At 40.7% G+C, this 18,611-nt stretch overlaps 2 protein-coding genes across 2 annotated transcripts; one reads left to right on the top strand and one right to left on the bottom strand.

Moving 5' to 3' along the window:
- Positions 1-2,696: 2,696 nt before the first annotated feature.
- Positions 2,697-5,642, bottom strand: LOC131459719 (gonadotropin subunit beta-1-like). Its single transcript, XM_058629782.1, has 3 exons — positions 5,177-5,642; positions 4,037-4,220; positions 2,697-2,941 (listed from the first exon to the last, which is right to left on the bottom strand). The coding sequence occupies exons 2-3, from the start codon at positions 4,193-4,195 to the stop codon at positions 2,744-2,746; spliced, it is 357 nt and encodes a 118-aa protein (XP_058485765.1). The 5' UTR covers positions 4,196-4,220; positions 5,177-5,642; the 3' UTR covers positions 2,697-2,743.
- Positions 5,643-13,755: 8,113 nt separating this feature from the next.
- kcna4 (potassium voltage-gated channel, shaker-related subfamily, member 4) lies at positions 13,756-17,067 on the top strand. Its single transcript, XM_058629216.1, has 2 exons — positions 13,756-14,082; positions 14,361-17,067. The coding sequence occupies exon 2, from the start codon at positions 14,950-14,952 to the stop codon at positions 17,059-17,061; it is 2,112 nt and encodes a 703-aa protein (XP_058485199.1). The 5' UTR covers positions 13,756-14,082; positions 14,361-14,949; the 3' UTR covers positions 17,062-17,067.
- Positions 17,068-18,611: the final 1,544 nt, after the last annotated feature.

The following is an 18,611-nucleotide window of genomic DNA, read 5'->3' on the forward strand; positions in this document are numbered from 1 at the left end:
TGTTTGTTTATAATATTAGTATTGTATGTTGCACAGATTTTTCCATCATGGTCTTTGCATTGTTTCGTCAAATGTTGGGCAAATTGAAAACGCCACAATTTGGTTGTGAGCTGCTTTTCCAGTAAACCATTACGTTTTCCTTGATTGCTGTTGGCCAATGAAGGGTTTCTTAGAGGTTGGTGTTGATGTCGTTGCAGGATTATCTGTAGCTGTTAAACTAACGGAGATTAATATCTGACAACCTTTGCTTTGGTTTGGGAGTGTTTCATTCAATTTTGATTTAAATGTAGAAATGATGTCTTTGGGATAGTAATTTAGCACCAGTGTGGTCCGGGCCTGTTATCTGCCAATACAGCTGCTTTATTTCTATCCTTCTCAGCCTCTGTATGTCACATCCATCCTCTGCTGGTTACACACCTCTGGCTGCTTCTAGAATACAACTGATGATACTGTGATCTAGTAAAGAAAGCAACAACCACACACAGCATCCTAAGGGCAAAGTCCATCTTTACATGCCAGCCTCAACAAATCTTAACTTTTTCCCTCTGTAAACAAACCTAAAACTTGTCTGTCCAAAAACCACTTCAGCTCGTCTTCTTCTCATGTTTTCCTCTGAGCTGTCTTTAGCTGAACGATTTGTGTAAAGTATCTAAATGTGACTGCGATTTGATTTCATTATATATATTTAAAGTCACGCTTCAAATTAGTAACAACTCAAGGTTAGGAAATGATAGAATTATTTCCAATATGAACTGATGATTATTTTTTATTACCGATTAATCCGATGATGACTTTCTTGGGAAGGTTTTTTTTCAATTTCTCCACAAACCACAGTTATTCATTTTGTTATCATATAAGAAGGCATGAACATATTTCACATTTAAGAATCTGAAATCAAAGAACTTTTTATTTTATAATAGAGTCACTAACTGGTTTATCAAAAACCATTTATCAAAATAACAACTGCAATTTGCTAATTGGGTTTCTATTGAACTAAGTGTAATGTTAATAATGAAATGATTAATCCTTCACCCTTACAGCTGTCCTATACACAACTGACCTCTTTTTTAATGTTATTAATTATATATCATTAATCCCTGAATTTCATCTTTTCATTGTAACAAGTGATTGAAATATTGTAATCATGATCAAACCTAAATTATATCATGCTGAGACTGTTGTGGTTAACCCTCATGTGGCTGAGACAATGCAAAGGAACGCATGACCCATCATAAATTCTTTGTATTTGTATAAATTATTCTGCTTCTGTTTAGTCTTCTAAGAAGTCGATCCATAAAAGTGAGAATATCACAATCTCTGCATCATCTCCCTGTTTAATCTGTCTCTTAAGAGTCCCCATCAATGTAATTCTTGATTTCAGAAGTACCCATTGAAGAGAAAAATTTTCAAATTTGGAAAAAGATTTCAGAGTGGTACAACAATTTAATTATCTTTCATTCCACTTGATGGGCAATAAAAGCAAATATCTAATGTTTTAGAGTTTTTTTATTATTTTTTTTAAATGTGGGGGAAAATCCTCCATATGGGTCATAGTTAAAACACTAAATACAAAAATAAATCATTACACTATTGTGTCCACCAGATCCCTCTTTTATTCCCTTGGTAGGTGTATGGATTGGAATTATGATTAAAAAAGAAAAATACCCCTATACCCTTGAATTCAGCTCTCACGCTGACCACACATTTATATCGTTAATACATTTTAAGCACTGCCCACAGCAAAGGAGACTGTGTTAGGTTAAAGCCGGTGAGTTGTTCAGTCACACTTCAAGAACAGTAATTAACAGTTCATCATGTTAATGGCTTAGTTTTCTGTCATGAGCAGGGGCCTTGGGTATTTCCATGGTAATAAAGAATAGCAATCTGCAGAGTCAGGAATCGGCACCTTCTTTTGAATTTAGTATCATCCTTTATCAACAATGTCACTCAGCAGTTGATTTAAAGGCAGAGAGCAGCTTTGTTGTCATTTATCTGCATTATCCATTAGTTCTGTCCTGGTGCAACCTTGGGTCCTAGTTTCTTATATAATAAGAATGTGTAAGAATAAGAATAAATATGTTTTGCTTAATCCAAACATTTCTACTCTTTCTGGCAGCAACATAAGATAAAATACAACATTGGCTGGTAATGCTGTATGAGCTAACAATTGTATAATTGCTAATGTTGTGTAAGAATACAATGTGTAAAAACAGTTCTGACTTTTTGTTGAATTATGCTTATTCAAGTTGCTTATTTATGCTTATTCAATGTAAAATTCAGTGGAGGTTTTAGGGCAAACTATATTTTACTTCTCGTCTGTCAAAAAAGCAGCTCACTATCTCAGGTTTATTGTATTTTTGAGGTCAGTCATCTTAGTCAGGAACAAAAATGGACTTTTAATCTCTGTGAATACAAAGTCACTCTGTTGTCTGACTGTCAGCCGATGTCTAGACATGTTTGTCTGCACAAACTTATCAGATTTGCTCCGTGTTGACAATTTGCTCGAGGTGTCACTTGCAGAACAGAGGTAGCTGCTGATAATTCTAAATGACTGATGGTTTGGATTAAGCGCAGCTGTGTGGTTGTTGCTGTTGTTACCGCCCCCAAATTGAAAGATAATGAAACTTGTGAAAAAAGGACAATACCCAAAAACTTTAGCAGCGAAGCTTGTTTATTTCAGTCCCATGTCAAGGGAAACAGGGAAATATAAGAATGTACACTGTTTTTTTTGTTTGTTTTCTTTTTAAAAGGCCAGACAGCTGGTAATCTCTCCAGGAAAGCGGCCACAGTGAGTGTTGTCTTGATTACATGAAGTACAGTGGCAGTTTCTGGCCACAGGGTAGGTCACTGCCTGTGGACATCCATTAATGCGTTTCACTTCATAGGTCCAGTCCCCGTTACAGATCATCTGTCTATCCATGCCATGGACGTAGTTTGGGTCCTGTTACTCACACAAACAAGTACAACTGTTAATAACAATGTAGTACATGTATAACACTGTCATTAAAGTACAATAGTGTAAAATGGATGACAGGTTCTTCTATGTACCACAAACGTTTAAATGATTCATTGTTATGTATGCTGTTTAATAACTCAGCAGTTCTTTTGATAAATGAACTAGTTATTGACAACAACAATTTATAATGTGTGATTAGGATTTTTACAGCAGTAATGCAAGACATTTTTCAAAAAGCACATTTTGCAGAGTTCGTGCTGCATGCAGCAGGGGCACTCTGCAGTCTGAGTTAATGAAGTGGGTATTGCCCAAAGTCTTTTTTGTGCAGGTCTCCCCTCTTTGTGTTTCCAAGGTCAGTGTTTCTCTGCTGTGCTGCAGTAGAAGTGTGGTGGTGCAAACAGAGGGAAAATGTGTCTATCTACCTCACACTGCATACGTTTATCATTAACTTCAGATAAACACAAGTGTGAGTTTGCCACATCACTTACAGGTAGCTTTTTGGGAAGGATTTTTTTAAACACTGATGCAGTGGCAGTTTATAGCGAGCATAATCAGTTTTACCTTAAGCCCTCCTTAACAATTTAACACCATCTTTAAGTCCTAAAGGCCCAGTGCGCAACATTTAGAGGGTGTATTAAAAGAAATTAAATTTACTACCATCAGTACGTTAGTGCATGTTAGTGTATAATCACTCTCATCTTCTCCACATGAGGGTCGCGAATTATTGTTTTTATAATAATTGTTTTTGGTGTTCGCCTCAGAATAAGCCTTTTATATGCAGCATAACATTATCCTTTCTCTATATGACGTCTGCTGTGTAGTTCCCTGTCACACTTGGTAAATGAAGAGAAGTGGAGTGGAGAAGTTCTGCTGTTGTCATAACCTGCCGTCTCACCTTGTTTGTGGTGTGCAACTTTAATTAAAAGTCTGTGGGTTTATAACATAGGACGTAATCAATAGCAGTTCAAAGTTAATATAAAAAAAGTAAGGCCAAATTCAGATGCCATGGCATACAAATTAAAATGCACACACTTGACATGTGTGATTATGAACGAGCTCTGGAGCAGAACCGTCTGTTACCTCGTGGTAGCACTGTCCTGCACACATAGTGGTGTAGATATACTCGGTGTTGCCACAGCTCTGCACGGGGATGCTGACGTTGGCTGGACGACATCTGGAGCTGCAGCTCTGCCCCGCCCCCGCTATTGCCAGCACTGCTGCCATGACAACCAGCTGCATCCTCTGCTGGTTGCAATACTGACGCCTGCCACAAGAGGGAATCAGGCTTCACATTAGATACAGTGTTGGATTTTTTTCAATAACATCACAGTGTGTTAAAGGTGGTTATAGATAAACAGGAGATAAACAGAGGTCAGTCTGTATTGTACACTTGGCCTGTGATCTGGATCATAGCATCCAAGCTGTAATACATGAAGATAAATTAGCAAAATGTTTGCAAGTCCATCAGTTTTGCTGAAAGATGAATTACAAAAATACAGTTTAAGTAAATCATTTCAGTGAACAGAGGTATTTTTGTAATTCCTTTCTGCATCCCCTGCAACACAACAGGGTGAATACAAAGAAGGTTTGTGGGGTTAAAAGTATTAAAGATAAAGAGTAATCAAAACACTGAAATGTGAACAAATTCCCTCATACATCTATAATAAAAGACAAAACTAATGTTAAGGTCCAGTGAATAACTCCTTAAAACCTCATCTTAACACTGAAAATCTTGTTGTTTCGAAGAAATAAGTAGATTCTAGTTGTATTTGGGTTTAATATTTAAAGTCATGGAACACCACAAAAAGTGGATTATTTTTTTTCAGATGTATGTCCCTATAAATTAGGAAATAAAACCAAAAACTGTATCTGCATGGATGCAACAGGAATATGTTGTTCTTCTTTCAGTCCCACTCTGCACCTTAAACCTCTGTCCTTGCATGATGTTTGTTTGGGGAACAAGTAATAAAAAAATGTGAGAGAGTAAGAGAGTAACAAATAATGCCCCAGACAAAACCTTTCCAGAATCCGTAATGCTGAACTGAGGTCATTTAAAAGTCACCAAAAGTTGTTTTTCATCATGTTGTCTTTGCTGCAGTGACAGCTCAGCCAGTAAAAATGATACTGAAATGAATTGCTCTGAAAACACTGCAGTTTCTGAGAGAAAACTAAACCATTACTACATTTTATCAGTTTGCTCGTAGTCAACAGCAGACGTACCTTTGAAGCTCTGTTGAACCTCAGGTGCAAATCTTTCTCCTTCTTTAACTCTCTGAACATCTGTACCAGCGCTCAGCCCATGACTGTTCTCTCTGTTATTTAAATAGTGCTGCTCACAAATCCCTTTAATCTGTTTAGCCTTGGTCAGGTGATTTTTTGTTCCTACCTGTTGAGACTCAGAAGTGATTCCTCATCTCTTTGGCGTCAGCAGTCCAGGGATTGCCCATGGGGCCAAGGCCTTTCCTCCTACACATGCGGAGGAGGAAGATGGTATCTTGAGAAATCTTGTTTAGATTAGAGGAGTTAAAGGCTTAGGTGGCCCACACAAATATGAACATGAACCTGCCCCCGCAGTCAGGTGGAAAACACTGGCATTAGTATTAACTAACTTGCTTCGCTCCATTTCAAGCTCTGAATAAATCTGTAGGCAAAATCAATTGGGAAGTTTCCTCGTGTTTTTAGGTGATATTCAATTTTCTCTGTTCTTAGTTTAATCATAGAAGGATTATTTAAAGGTCAATTTTGTAATATGTATGAGGGTTTATTGTTATCGGTACTTCTTATTTTTGTTTCCATTAGCAATAGCACCTGGTTCTTCTTTTAGTATCTGGTCTGATGAGGTTCCAAGTGAGCTGAGTCAATACTAAAATGTGACGTCAACAGACTGCCAGCTACTGATTGTCATCACTGGAAGAAGGCTGAAGGACGAGCAGGACGTCCGTCACAAGAATCAAATTGTAGCTCAGTTAAAAAGACTTAAAAATCCTGGAAACATGCGTTAATCTCGAACATTTAGCAAGGACATTTCTAAAATATCACTATTTAACAGAGTCTGGTGTATTTAGCCACAACACTCCTGAAAGCCGGCGATTGTGAGCCGAATCACAACCCGTTCAGTTGTATTTCTGTTCGGTGACTGTGTCAGACGGAGTCTGTGCTCCAGTCATGCAGGAAGTACTGAACTAATCCTTTTAATTAAGTGATTCTAATGATTCAGTTACACTGGCAAAGGCCTTTCTTTATGGAGGCCACCATTTTGTTTCTGCAGCATCCCAAATGGACAGACCAGTGAGAGAGTGCATTTTGAACCTTTCTTTGCAAACAAAGAAGAAGAACTCCATTCTTTCTGTGAAGGCGTCTGTAGCTCCTCGACAACTTGAGGAATGGAGATGTCGTCTGATTGTTATCAGGTTGCAGTCTCACCTACCATATGTCCATGTACCATACTAATTCTTACACACTGGACCTTTAAATAATTTAGGAAAAAGTAGCATTTTATTTAAAACTGAACTAATAAACTGTGACAGGTCAGAGTCCTGTAAAATTGTAAAATTATAATCAAAATGTACTTTGAGAGTGAGTGAGTGAGTGAGTGAGTGAGTATATATATTATACAGTACAACAGTATCCATATACTGTATAAATGAGCAGTAGAGTTTACTTCTGAAACGTTTTGTGAGCACCTCCTTGGGTTTGTAGTTGCATTCCAAACTGCTTGCAGCTGTCTCACTTTACTAGCACAGTGTTGCTTTCATGTTGCTGGGCAACACGAGATCTAAACATCACTACACTGAGAAACAACTCATTTGGCAATGGTTTGAATAACATTTGTTTCCATTCACAATACACACAACAGCTTGAATACAGTACCCCCCCCCCACCACCACACTTTTTTTTGCTTATAGCTGAAGCTGCATGTAAACCTGCTCCTGCCTGTTTTTCCTGTTGTATTTGGTTAAATGTTAGCACTGCACCACAGGCTGGACAGTCTGCAGTGACGGGAATAAAACCACTTGGGCAGGATCCACAGTTCATCCAACTGCTGCTCTGCGTGACCTTGCAGCCACTGGGGGACTCGGGTTCTCCAGCACTGTGCTGAACTGTCATATTTGCCAAAGAACACTGCAAGGATTTAAAGAGAGCATAACCCCTATGTCTTTAAGGCCTCATTTCCTTGAGGAAATCTCAGGTGAAATACATCATTGTTGTTGTTGCATTGTGTCCCTAATGAACACCAGCCATAGTTGATTAATTTTGTATTGAGAGTGAAACACACCATTAGTCATTTTCTGAGTAATATTTATTACAGCTGGTAGTTCCTCTTAAAACGAGCGCAACTGTGTTGAAAACGGATTCATTATGTATGCAGCTGAAAGCATCACAACGTTGCCTGTGCTGTGTTGATATGCTAATCACATTAACACCAGTCTGGAATCCAAAAGGAGCAGGTGTCCCTTTCAAGTACACGTTAATATTGTGGTGTTAAAATAATAATAAAAAAACAAGCTTCTTTTTTCTTCTTCCACTAAGTTTCAGTAGGCTGTAAACTAAGATGTACAATGCTTCCCACCGCAGTTTGAAGTCCAGAATCTCAGCTCGAAGTTCTTCAACACAGACTGAAGTTGTCCCTCGTTCTCATCCTCTCATTACCAGTTCTTCCATCCAAGTTCTCCATCCGACTGCCCCCGTCTCCCCAGACCCCCCCATCCCTCAAAGTTCACACTCAGTATTTTCTCTTTTCCACAACAAACTTAAAGAAAACAATATGAAAGAAGCACTGGAATAACTATCTTTCCCATATGCAGTCATAACAATACAGGGCCTCCCCTGTGATGTCACATTAATGTTCACTGCAGGGAATCAATTTGGAAATGACCGATGATGTGATAGTTTTAGTACCCAGAATGATTTTCTGGTTCCTAACTCTTAGCACTGCTATAAAACACACCTTTAGGCGCAAAAGCTAATACAAGCTTTATATGAATCCACAAATAACAGCACAGGGCTGACATCACAAATGTGAGTCATGGGTCATTGGTTTTGGGCTGTGTAAAAAAAGTATTTTTGCTTTTTATCAGCACCGCATTCACACTGCTCTAACAGGACAGAACAGCATTTACAAACCCACTCAGTCCCACTTCACTCCCCCTCTCTTGGAAGCCGTGCCTCCTCTGCTGCTCCACCTGCTACTGTTTGAGATCGTGATCACAGTCACTGACAGAAACTTACTCCATGAGATCATTGTGTGCAAAAAAACTTCCCCAGAGCATATATTTAGGTCTGGGAAGATAAATATCTGCAGACCTCTGCAAACATTTTCAGTTTCTTTGCTTTTGATATTTTATGTGTTTGAATATAATGTTTTTAATTTCAGTGGATTCAGTGACTCCGCCGTGGACCAGAGTGTAGAAGCTTGAAACTAGAGCTGGTGCAGGACTGGAACTACTAGGATTGGCACTGGGAACCTGGGGCTGGAGCTGGTTTTCATTCTGCGTAAAAAAAATCTGTATGTGAGGATCATACTTGCTCCAGGAAACATAGAGTGGAAGAGGTAGACTGACTAAGCTTGTGGTGAAACCAACTCCACATACACAAGCTTTATGCACGATAGTTCGTCAGAAGTGCTGCTTCATCCTTCATCCAAAATATCCAACATAGTCCTGTGTTTTGTCTCTCCATCCACACAAGAGCCTTTGCACAACACACTTGGCCTTTGAATGAGAACTTTCCACAGACACTCCCCCTGCATCAGATCTAAACAAACGCCTCCACAGTTCTGCCAAGGACAGGACTTTTGTTTGGTGACTATGCTGGAGGTTTCTGTGTGGAAGTAGGCGCTAGGTGTGTTTATGTTTATCGGCCGCTGATGATTACTCACTGCTCTCTGTTTTCTTTGTTCTTATTCCATTTATATATTTTAACACTTACTGAGATAGTCGGTCCAACTCAACCAAACACGCATGAGAGATTTCTGACAAGTCACTACAAGCATCTGGCAAATTTTACCCTGCATTTTATCTATTAATTTAACTGGTAACACTTTATATTTATCACTTATTAGTACATTATGATCAACTGAATAAATGGTTTTTAACAGACTATAATGCAGTTGTGGTCATGTGATGTAAGTGTTAGATTATTGTAATTTCTCTATAATAAAAGTATTTCATTTTGCTGTGATGATAAGCAAAGGATGACTTATACATATATATGCATGTACTGGCTATAGGGAATTTCAAAATAAAATATATAATTTGTGCAATCCTTCTGTGGGCTGTAGGTGTATAGTACTAAAAAGACTTAAACTTAGACTTCCTTTTATTGTCATTGCACAGAAAACACAGCAGTGAAAACTGGCAACAAAATTTCATTGCTTGGCAAGCAGATAAAAACCAACAATTTTGAGGTAGATTATTGTGTACTGTGATTAATAAAAATAAAATAAAAATAATAATAAGTAAGTGTTTATGTATATAAATATATATAAAAGTAGTGCAAAAAAAACAACACAAACAGGAATGAAATCTGTAAGCAGCAAAAAAATAACAGTTAAATATTGCACAGATAGTGTCGCGGGGGGGGGGGGGGGGGTTGTTATTTGGAATTTAGCAGTCTGATGGCCAGCGCAAAGTAACTATTCTTGAGTCTGTTTGTTCTAAATAAATAATAATGAAGTTTTAAAAAAAGGAGCAATAATGTGATCCTCATAAGGGGAATTTATGAATGTTGCTGTCCAAATTCAGTCAACTTCTTTTTTTCCAATTTATGTACTGCTTTTGTTAAATAAGTATGTCTATCAAACTAATGGTGCTTTTGTCAGTCAGGCAAGCACAGCAAGTCTTCAGGACATTAGATTATTTGAGAGAGATACTGTCTTTTTATTCAATAAATTCATCTTCCTTGCTATTTTGGTCTATTTGGCTAAGTGGTAAAGAGTAACACGTTTTCCTTTAGGGTGACAAAGTCAGAAGAGATATTTATTCTCACTTAACATGCACTTTACAATCCTGTTAAGAGCTCACCAACAAAAGTACTAACCAAGTTATTTATACATACACATATACATAATATGAAATATACAAATATACATATACATAAAAGCAATGGCAAAAAAACAATAAAACAACAACAGAATTAGAATGGATACAAAATATAGTGCAACTTGTAAATCTATAATATTCTATTGATTAGAGTACTTCTAAGTGTACATTCAGAGAACTATTGTAAACAGGTACATAAAAAAACTCCCAATGGACATAAAATACCAAATAAAACAACACCAGTGAAGGTTAGTGAAGTTATTGTAAATCCATTTTTCACAATATTCATGCTAAAGTCCTTTATTGTCCTTTATATGATAAACAAGTGGGTGACCTGTTTACAAATGCATGTTCTGGCTTTAAGGATTAACAACATGCCACTTCACCACGTCTTTTTTTGCCTAGTAAACTGATTTCAGTGAGCTGAATTTGTCACAGTGTCAGTTTCAATGAGACACAGAGTGAAGCTGTAACAGATGCGGCTGTGTTGCAGCTCTGGCTTCAGTTCAAAGTGCGTATCAACTTATGTATAATGAGGCATCTTGTGTCCTCTCTCCACCACTTTATATTATTACTGACCTCATTGCTCCCCCTGGAGGTGGACGCTCTACAAAGTGCAAGGGCAGGATATGTGTGTGTGTGTGTGTGTCTGGTGTTGCTTATGTTATGGGGACCTCAATCTGTTTACATAGTCACATTGTTTGGACTTGTCTTCCATACAGGGACAACAATCAAAACCCTATAACATAAATTACTCCATTTAAGGCCTGTAGTAATTATGAGTATGAATGTAAGACAATGTGTGTGTGAGAGAGATGTGCAGATAAACTTCCCCTTATTTCTGACATCTGAAATACAGAATTAAAGAAACATTACTGTGAGGATGAGCTCTTGAAAGAATGCCAGTGACATTGCACCGTCAGCATTATAATTCCACAAGCGTAAACATCTGAATTGATTTTTATTTTCTGGTTTTAGATTTCCTTTCATACGCATAGATTTTTTTAAGGGAGACTGTGCAAGCATCCAAAAATATCTACATTACAACTAGAGATTTTAAGAATAATACCTCAGGGAATGACTGGAATTCCTTAGAGGAATATTGTATCTGTTCTCTGGTCTGGAATAACAGGCTGCTCTGTCCTAATTAGAGTTTTTTGAGCCAAATGGATAGGCTGAATCAAATGGACAGGACCTCAGAGGGCTGTAGTGATTAGTGTGTATGCCACCAGACCCGAGGGTTATACCTGCAGACCCCCTCCCACAACAATTATCTGCACCATCAGATTAAGCTGGGGGGTTTCAAAGGTGCAATGAATAAGACCTTTAACGTCCCAAAAAGAAATCCACATAAATCTGTGGTGGCAATAGGAAGGTTGATCAATAACAGTGACTCGATACAGGAGCTGAAATATCTGGGTTTTAAAATGAAGGTTTTGTCCACTGTGGGGGCAGATACCAGCAGCACAGACATCTTATTTACAAAGAAGTGACAGATGTTTCATGTTTTGTTTTATCTGTATCTATTTGTCTTTTAATATCATCATTAGATTTTATGTATGTTTAAGTATGTAAATACACCTTGTGATTGTGACATTTTGTGTTTGTGCTGGACCACCTCAAAAAAATCTCATCTTCATCTCAAGGTGCTATCCATTGATAGACTTGTTATAATTCTTACAAAAAGTCATGATACATGATAATAAAGTATGTGTGGTTGATTATGTGAGAGTCATATCTACAACTGGTTTTCTTCAGGGTTGACACAGTAAGTGTACACTAACTTTGTCTGTAGTCTGATCAGTAAACAGTGCTAGAAAACCTGCTTTCTTCTTTCAAGTATCATAAATAAAAGTTAATGCTGCATGAATGAAAAATCATCACAATGGTCGTTTCATGGACTTGGCTGATTTTTTTTTTGCCTTTATTACCCAAAGGGAACACAGTCTGAAACATATCATACCTGAGCACAGCTGTGCATTGTTTTAACAAATTGACGACTTTTCTCTCTCAGATAATATAATTTCAGGTCAAGTGAAAGTAAAAGAAACGAGAGCAAAGTGTTCCTGCTGTTTCTCTTACAAGCTACTTCAGGCTCGAGAGAATGACCTTTAATTACCAGAGTATGAATTGCCATCCTATAGTTTTAAATTATATAATTCTAATTAGACAGTTAAGTGTGTGGAACTGCTCTAGTTACCACTTTGCTCATTACATTTTAGTCACTGTGATATTTTCTGGGGCACAGATATAATGTTGTTTCTGCTGTTGGGGGCTTGTAGTTACCCACAAGTAAAGAATTATGAAAGTATTATGCTTTTATGTCCCACCACTTAAGCTTTGGCTGACATCTGCACAACACTGAAACGTCCACAATATGGAATGCAACAAAGAAATAACTGGGGAAAATGGGATCAATGTGAATCTGTACATCAAACAAACCTGTTTCTCAGATGATTAGAGAAGAGACATTTATTCTTGCCTTCCTGTTGTTGGCTTGTTCATTATAGGAACATTTGTCCAAATAAGTAACACACGTGATTGTAGCAAGTATTTAATAATTACCATTTTTGTTCAAAGTTTACCATTTTTTACACATTAATAATTCAAAAGAAATCAAGATTGACTTTTCTACTTACATTAACAGATCTCTAAATATGCCTGGATCCTAATCCTGTGTTCTGATCGTCGGTGATAGGGTGACTCAAATTAAACAAATAATAAAAGATTTGTGAAGGTTTTTTTAAGCAGGCTGTCAACTAAATACAAATCAATTACGGCTGCCACTTACAGTTCTTTTCATCAGGGACTCATTAAGTCACAAAAAAAGGAAAAGGAGTCAAAGATGACAGCTTCAGATGTCTTGTTTTATTATACAGCAAGTAAAAACACAAGGCTCATCAGATGATCTGTTCAGTGTTTGCGAGACAGAAAACAGGGTTATTGGGTTATTTTTGCCTAAAAAATTATTTAGACAATTAATAAATCACATAAAAAAGCAAATTGCCAGTTACTTTGTGACTCTAGTTGACTAATAATTGCACTTGCTGAGCTAGTTTTTCTTTTTCCTGTACATGCTCAAGCACTTGTCAGTTTTTCCTGCTGAGCCTATGAATTGTTTTAAAATGTGGCCCATAATAACAATAATAGTGATAATGATTCCCCAAAATTGCTTTTGAGTTGTAATTTCTTTGATGCTTCAGTCATTTTCCTCCACATTTGTAGACACTTTTGAGTCCTATTTTTGATTGAGCCCCTGCTCCCTGAAATGTCTGCACACACCTCAGTAAGTGAACTAAAACTTGAGAGCCACATCTGTGCAGGATGACATGAAACAGGGATTTGTGGTGGGGTACAGGACACTGGTTGGCACTGAGTTGTACGTGCAGGGCAGAGGAGGCTGGGATGTGAGACTGCAGTACGATGCGCAGTGACCGTCTACATCCACTGGGGGAGGACCGAGCACCGCCTGCACGCGCTGCGGTACATGGACGACTTTCTCACCGAGCCTCTCCATCACACACACACACACACGCACACACACACACACACACAATGGGAGAGATACGGAAGCATAGGTAGGGCTACAGTGGCAGACAGACAGATGTGTGATGCTCTGAACCGTGGGGCCATTTTCACTCGCCTGACTGAAGGTAAACTTTTACCCACCCTCGCACCTTCTCGCCTTTTCGGACGCTGCTTGCACACCTGCTTCTTCTTCTCCCTCTCTTTTTTTTAAATGATCGCCGTTGCCATCGCACAGGAGGAGCGATGCAGCACAACGGGGGCTGAAGTGGCGATAGATCCTGTTGAATTGAGACAAGACGTCGAGACGCAGCCCAAAAAAGTGTCCTCCTCACAGTGCGTCAGACCACGGATATACAGTGTTGTGGATGTTATAGTCGCTACGTGGACACGACGAGGGATTTGTGATATTACCACCCTCCCAAAATGAAGAGGGGAATTTGGGCAAAAGGGAAGAACTGCATCCTCACCTAGCCTTCCTCCTCCTCCTCCTCCACCTCCTCCTCCAGCAGATGTGTTTGGAGGGGGACTGAGGCGATTTCGTTTGGCCCCCTTTCACATGTAAGTATGAATGTCAGAGTGAAGGTGGTTGTTTTAATGTGTAGAATATTCTGTGCGTTATGTGTATGCTGAACATTCATTCATAACCGAAACCCTACCTTCACGTTACCTAGTCATAATAATAACAACAATAATAATACGAATAATAATAAGAAAACAAGCGTGCGTAATAACCTGAACCATTCAATCGTCAAAACAACGAAGATCATTTTGAAATGTTGAATTATTTGTCGTTTATAAACAAAATACTTCCGTTTTCTCTTCCTTTTCTCCCGCAGCTCCAGCACGCGTCAGAGGGATAAAGTCATTCGGATTCATCGGAGCTGCAGAAAACAGTTTCTATTATTTTTTTTTTCATAAAATGGCAACCATGAGTGACCACTGTATATCAAAGGACGCATAGGGCGCGAGCCCCGGTCGTGGAGGATTTAACCACCTGATGGGCACCGGAGGAGAAGACGAGGGGAGAGGAGACTGTTTTGGCCTCGCTTGTTGACTTGGTGATTTATAATGCTGAACAAATAAAGGGCGCTGCAAGTTTTGACTCTGCGTAACGGGCTGTGTATGCGCGCGCGCCACTGGCCATCATTCACATACTCTTATTGTATGATGTCATAAACAGTGAAGGCCTGAACAGGCTGATTAACATCTCCTGTCATGTAAGTAGCCACATGGACTGCACGCAGCATGAACCCAACTGAGGTGCGTGTTTTACTGTGACATTCTCTTCAATCACAACTCATCTATCACAAGCGTTGATGTCTCATTTCGTCTGCGCGCGCGCTCGGAGCTTCAACTTTTATCATCTGGCCTGCTGCATCCACGTCGCGCTGAGGCGGTCACTGTAGAACCGCTCACTGACTGAAGATGGAGTTTGCCATGGTGGGTGCGGACGGTGGGTGCAACAGTCACCTGCCTTATGGATATGCCCAAGCTCGCGCACGGGAGAGGGAGCGCGAGAGGGAGCGGCACGCGGCACAGTCCAGAGCGGCGGCAGCGGCGGCGGCTGCTGAAGATGGATCCGGCGCGGAGGGAGGAGGAGGCGGCGGCGGTGGCGGTGGCGGCGGCGTTGGTGGGGGGTCTACCACCTCCTCATGTGCTCATCTCCTTAACAACCGCCAGCATCAGTCTCGCGCCGCCTCCTCCACGAGCGCCAACATCAACAGCGGCGGTACCGCCTCGCGCCCCTCCTCCTCCTCCTCCACCTCCTCCACGCAGCCGCCACAACACCAGCAGGAGCCCGAGCAGCAGCAGCAGCAGCAGCAGCACCACAGAGTTGTCAGAGAGCGCAAAAAGCAGCGCGGCGTCGGACGCTGGAGACGCAGCCGCACGACTTTCGGCGGAGATCTGCGCCACTCGGAGCTGGCGCTGCTCGGATCTGAGGAGGACATCATGATAGAGGAGGAAGAGGCCGAGGGAGCGGAGGAAGAGGAGGAGGAGGATGAGGAGGAGGAGGATGAAGAGGGCGGCCGGGGAAGCAAGAGGTCAAGTTTTCTGTGTAACATGGGTGATGAGGAGGAGACAGTGTCCATCACTGACCGGAGACCTCAGTCCGGGTATGAAAACGCTTACAGTGAGTGCGGCTGCTGTGAGAGAGTTGTCATCAACGTGTCGGGACTGAAGTTTGAGACGCAGCTCAAGACTCTCACTCAGTTCCCGGACACTCTCCTGGGAGACCCCGACAAGAGAATCCGGTACTTTGACCCGCTGAGGAACGAGTACTTCTTCGACCGGAACCGACCGAGTTTTGACGCTATTCTATACTATTACCAGTCAGGCGGGCGGTTGAAAAGACCCGCCAATGTGCCGTTTGACATCTTCTCGGAGGAGGTGAGGTTTTATGAACTCGGGGAGGAGGCAATCCTGAAGTTTAGGGAGGATGAGGGTTTTGTTAAGGAGGAGGAGAAACCTCTGCCCGAGGACGAGTTTAAGCGCCAGATCTGGCTGCTCTTTGAGTATCCGGAGAGCTCGAGTCCAGCCAGAGGGATAGCAGTAGTGTCCGTCCTCGTCATTGTCATTTCTATCGTCATATTCTGCCTGGAGACGCTGCCGGAGTTCAGGGATGAAAAGGAGTATCTGCAGCCACGGCACAACTCCACACAGCAGCAGGACCACGGGTTCACTCCTTTCAACGACCCCTTTTTCATCGTGGAGACGGTTTGCATCATCTGGTTCTCTTTTGAGATTATAGTCCGCTTCTTTGCGAGTCCCAGCAAAACCCAATTCTTTAAAAACATTATGAATTCTATAGACATTGTTTCCATTTTGCCTTATTTCATAACTCTCGGCACGGACCTGGCGCAGCACCAAGGCAACGGGCAACAGGCGATGAGCTTCGCCATCCTGAGAATAATCCGCTTGGTCCGGGTGTTCCGAATCTTCAAACTGTCCCGACACTCCAAGGGTCTGCAGATCCTGGGTCACACTCTGCGCGCCAGCATGAGGGAGCTGGCCCTCCTCATCTTCTTCCTGGTCATTGGTGTCATCCTCTTCTCCAGTGCGGTGTACTTCGCAGAGGCGGACGAGCCGTCGTCTCAGTTCACGAGCATCCCGGACGCTTTCTGGTGGGCTGTAGTGACCATGACCACAGTGGGCTACGGGGACATGAAGCCCATCACTGTCGGTGGGAAGATAGTGGGCTCCCTCTGCGCCATCGCTGGTGTGCTAACCATTGCGCTCCCGGTGCCAGTGATAGTGTCCAACTTCAACTATTTTTACCACAGGGAGACCGACAATGAAGACCAGCCGCCGGTGGTGGAGAGCATGCCGCCGGGTTGTCCTTATTTCCCGGACTTTCTACGGAAATTTAAAGGTTCGCCGTCAGGATCCTCACTGGGCGACAAAGCGGAGTATATGGAGATGGAGGAGGGGGTCACTGAGTCTCTATGTGGTTTGGACAAGAGCCCGAGTAAAGGAAACGGCACAGATATAAGCAGAAAAAACAGTACTAACTCTAAATCCATTCAGACTGATGTGTGATTACAGGTAGAGTTTTTTGTTTTTTATTCTTTTCTATTTCTAAAGAAGAATACTCCCTATTATGCCTATAGCAGCAGGTGGTCCCCTCTAACTCAAGTCTCTCTCTCTCCCTCTGTCTGTCTCTCTCTCACACACAAACAAACACACACACGGGCAATTGGCAATTTTCATTCTTAGAACAAAAGTTTCTCTCAGTTTTTCAAATCAACCATTAGTGGGAAATTATGACCAATATTTGCCAAATGGATAATTCATCCAACCTGAATGGGCTTCCAAATCTGACATGAAATTTCAAATTCTAGAGAAGACAACCTATGCATTCGCACTTTATGGGTTTCATCTGTCAATAAGAGAATGGATAGGGATGGTCGTTTTGCAGTTATGCAATAAAAGTAAAAAAAAAATAATGTGTTTGCACTAATGTAGAAATGACGCTGGGTTTGGCATATTTTTATTGTAGAGACAAAACTGTAGGCCATGCAGAAGGCAATACATGTGTCATCCTCCAACCACTAAGCAGAAGAATGTCTGAGCAACTTCCTCAATAAGAGCAAACTTTAAACAACCCCCTCATATGCTGCTACTTAAAAATTGGACTCAAATAAAGGAAAATTCTAAAATAGATAAAAAAGGACTTTGGTCCCTGGTCCAACACATAATATCAACGGCTGCTCAATGATAAGACTTAGTATTTAGCAGTACATCAAATAAACCAGGGCTAGAATTATTTTTATAACATCTTCACAAATATTCTTTTCCACAAGAGGCCTGAAAAGCCTTGTATTGTTGACCCACCATGAAAGTTAAGCACATGAATCATCAGAGTCAAAAATGGCTGGAGAAAAGACTTGCCCTGCCAGCTTTTGTTTGGACAGGCTCGGAGCCTTGGCATATCAACCACCTCAAAATGACAAAATCCCTTTACATGGACACAGATGGAAAGCTATAGCAAAAATTACTTTTCTTGTGGAAACTCCTTGGAGAGGCGATTATGAGGACCTTCCTCTCCTGTCCACTGGACTTGTGCACAAATCTTTTTTTTTTTCCCCCTCAAGAGGACTATGATTACCTCCTGAGCTCAGAGGATCTTCAGGATGTGGATGTCTTCCAAGGTATGTGGCCTGCAGTTTGTGCATGACAGCAATGTGATAAAATGTTCACTGATATGCAGCACCATTAATACAATCTTCCTGTAATGTTTAAAGCTTTGTTTGAAAGAATGGTAGATGATTATGTGTGTGATGACTTCACTTGATAGTCATCATGTGGTCAGGGAACATTGACCCTGCACGTTTGTGCTGTGTATGGAACAAAATCCACCTTTTCTCTTTAAACAGCAGTAATGATCTCATTTAAGGCCAACATGGTGAGAACTAATGCCAAAGGTTTTGTAAGAAAGGATTATGTAGCTCATCATCTAGGTTGCAAATGCAGCTTGAGATCAACAGTATTAATGTGACTGAGTTTACTTCATGCTCTGTTTGACACGTTTTGATTGTGTTCACAACAAAACAAAGGATTTTAGTTCAGTTTGCCTCTGCTATTCTATT

This window comes from Solea solea, chromosome 5 (assembly GCF_958295425.1).
Source record: "Solea solea chromosome 5, fSolSol10.1, whole genome shotgun sequence".
In the NCBI taxonomy this organism is placed as follows: Eukaryota; Metazoa; Chordata; class Actinopteri; order Pleuronectiformes; family Soleidae; genus Solea; species Solea solea.

Coding starts and splice junctions, on each gene's coding strand:
- LOC131459719 (XM_058629782.1), bottom strand. CDS start 4,195: ATGCAGCTGGTTGTCATGGCAGCAGTGCTGGCAATAGCGGGGGCGGGG. Junction 2,942..4,036: donor CAGGACAGTGCTACCACGAG/GTAACAGACGGT, acceptor TGTGAGTAACAG/GACCCAAACTACGTCCATGG.
- kcna4 (XM_058629216.1), top strand. CDS start 14,950: ATGGAGTTTGCCATGGTGGGTGCGGACGGTGGGTGCAACAGTCACCTG.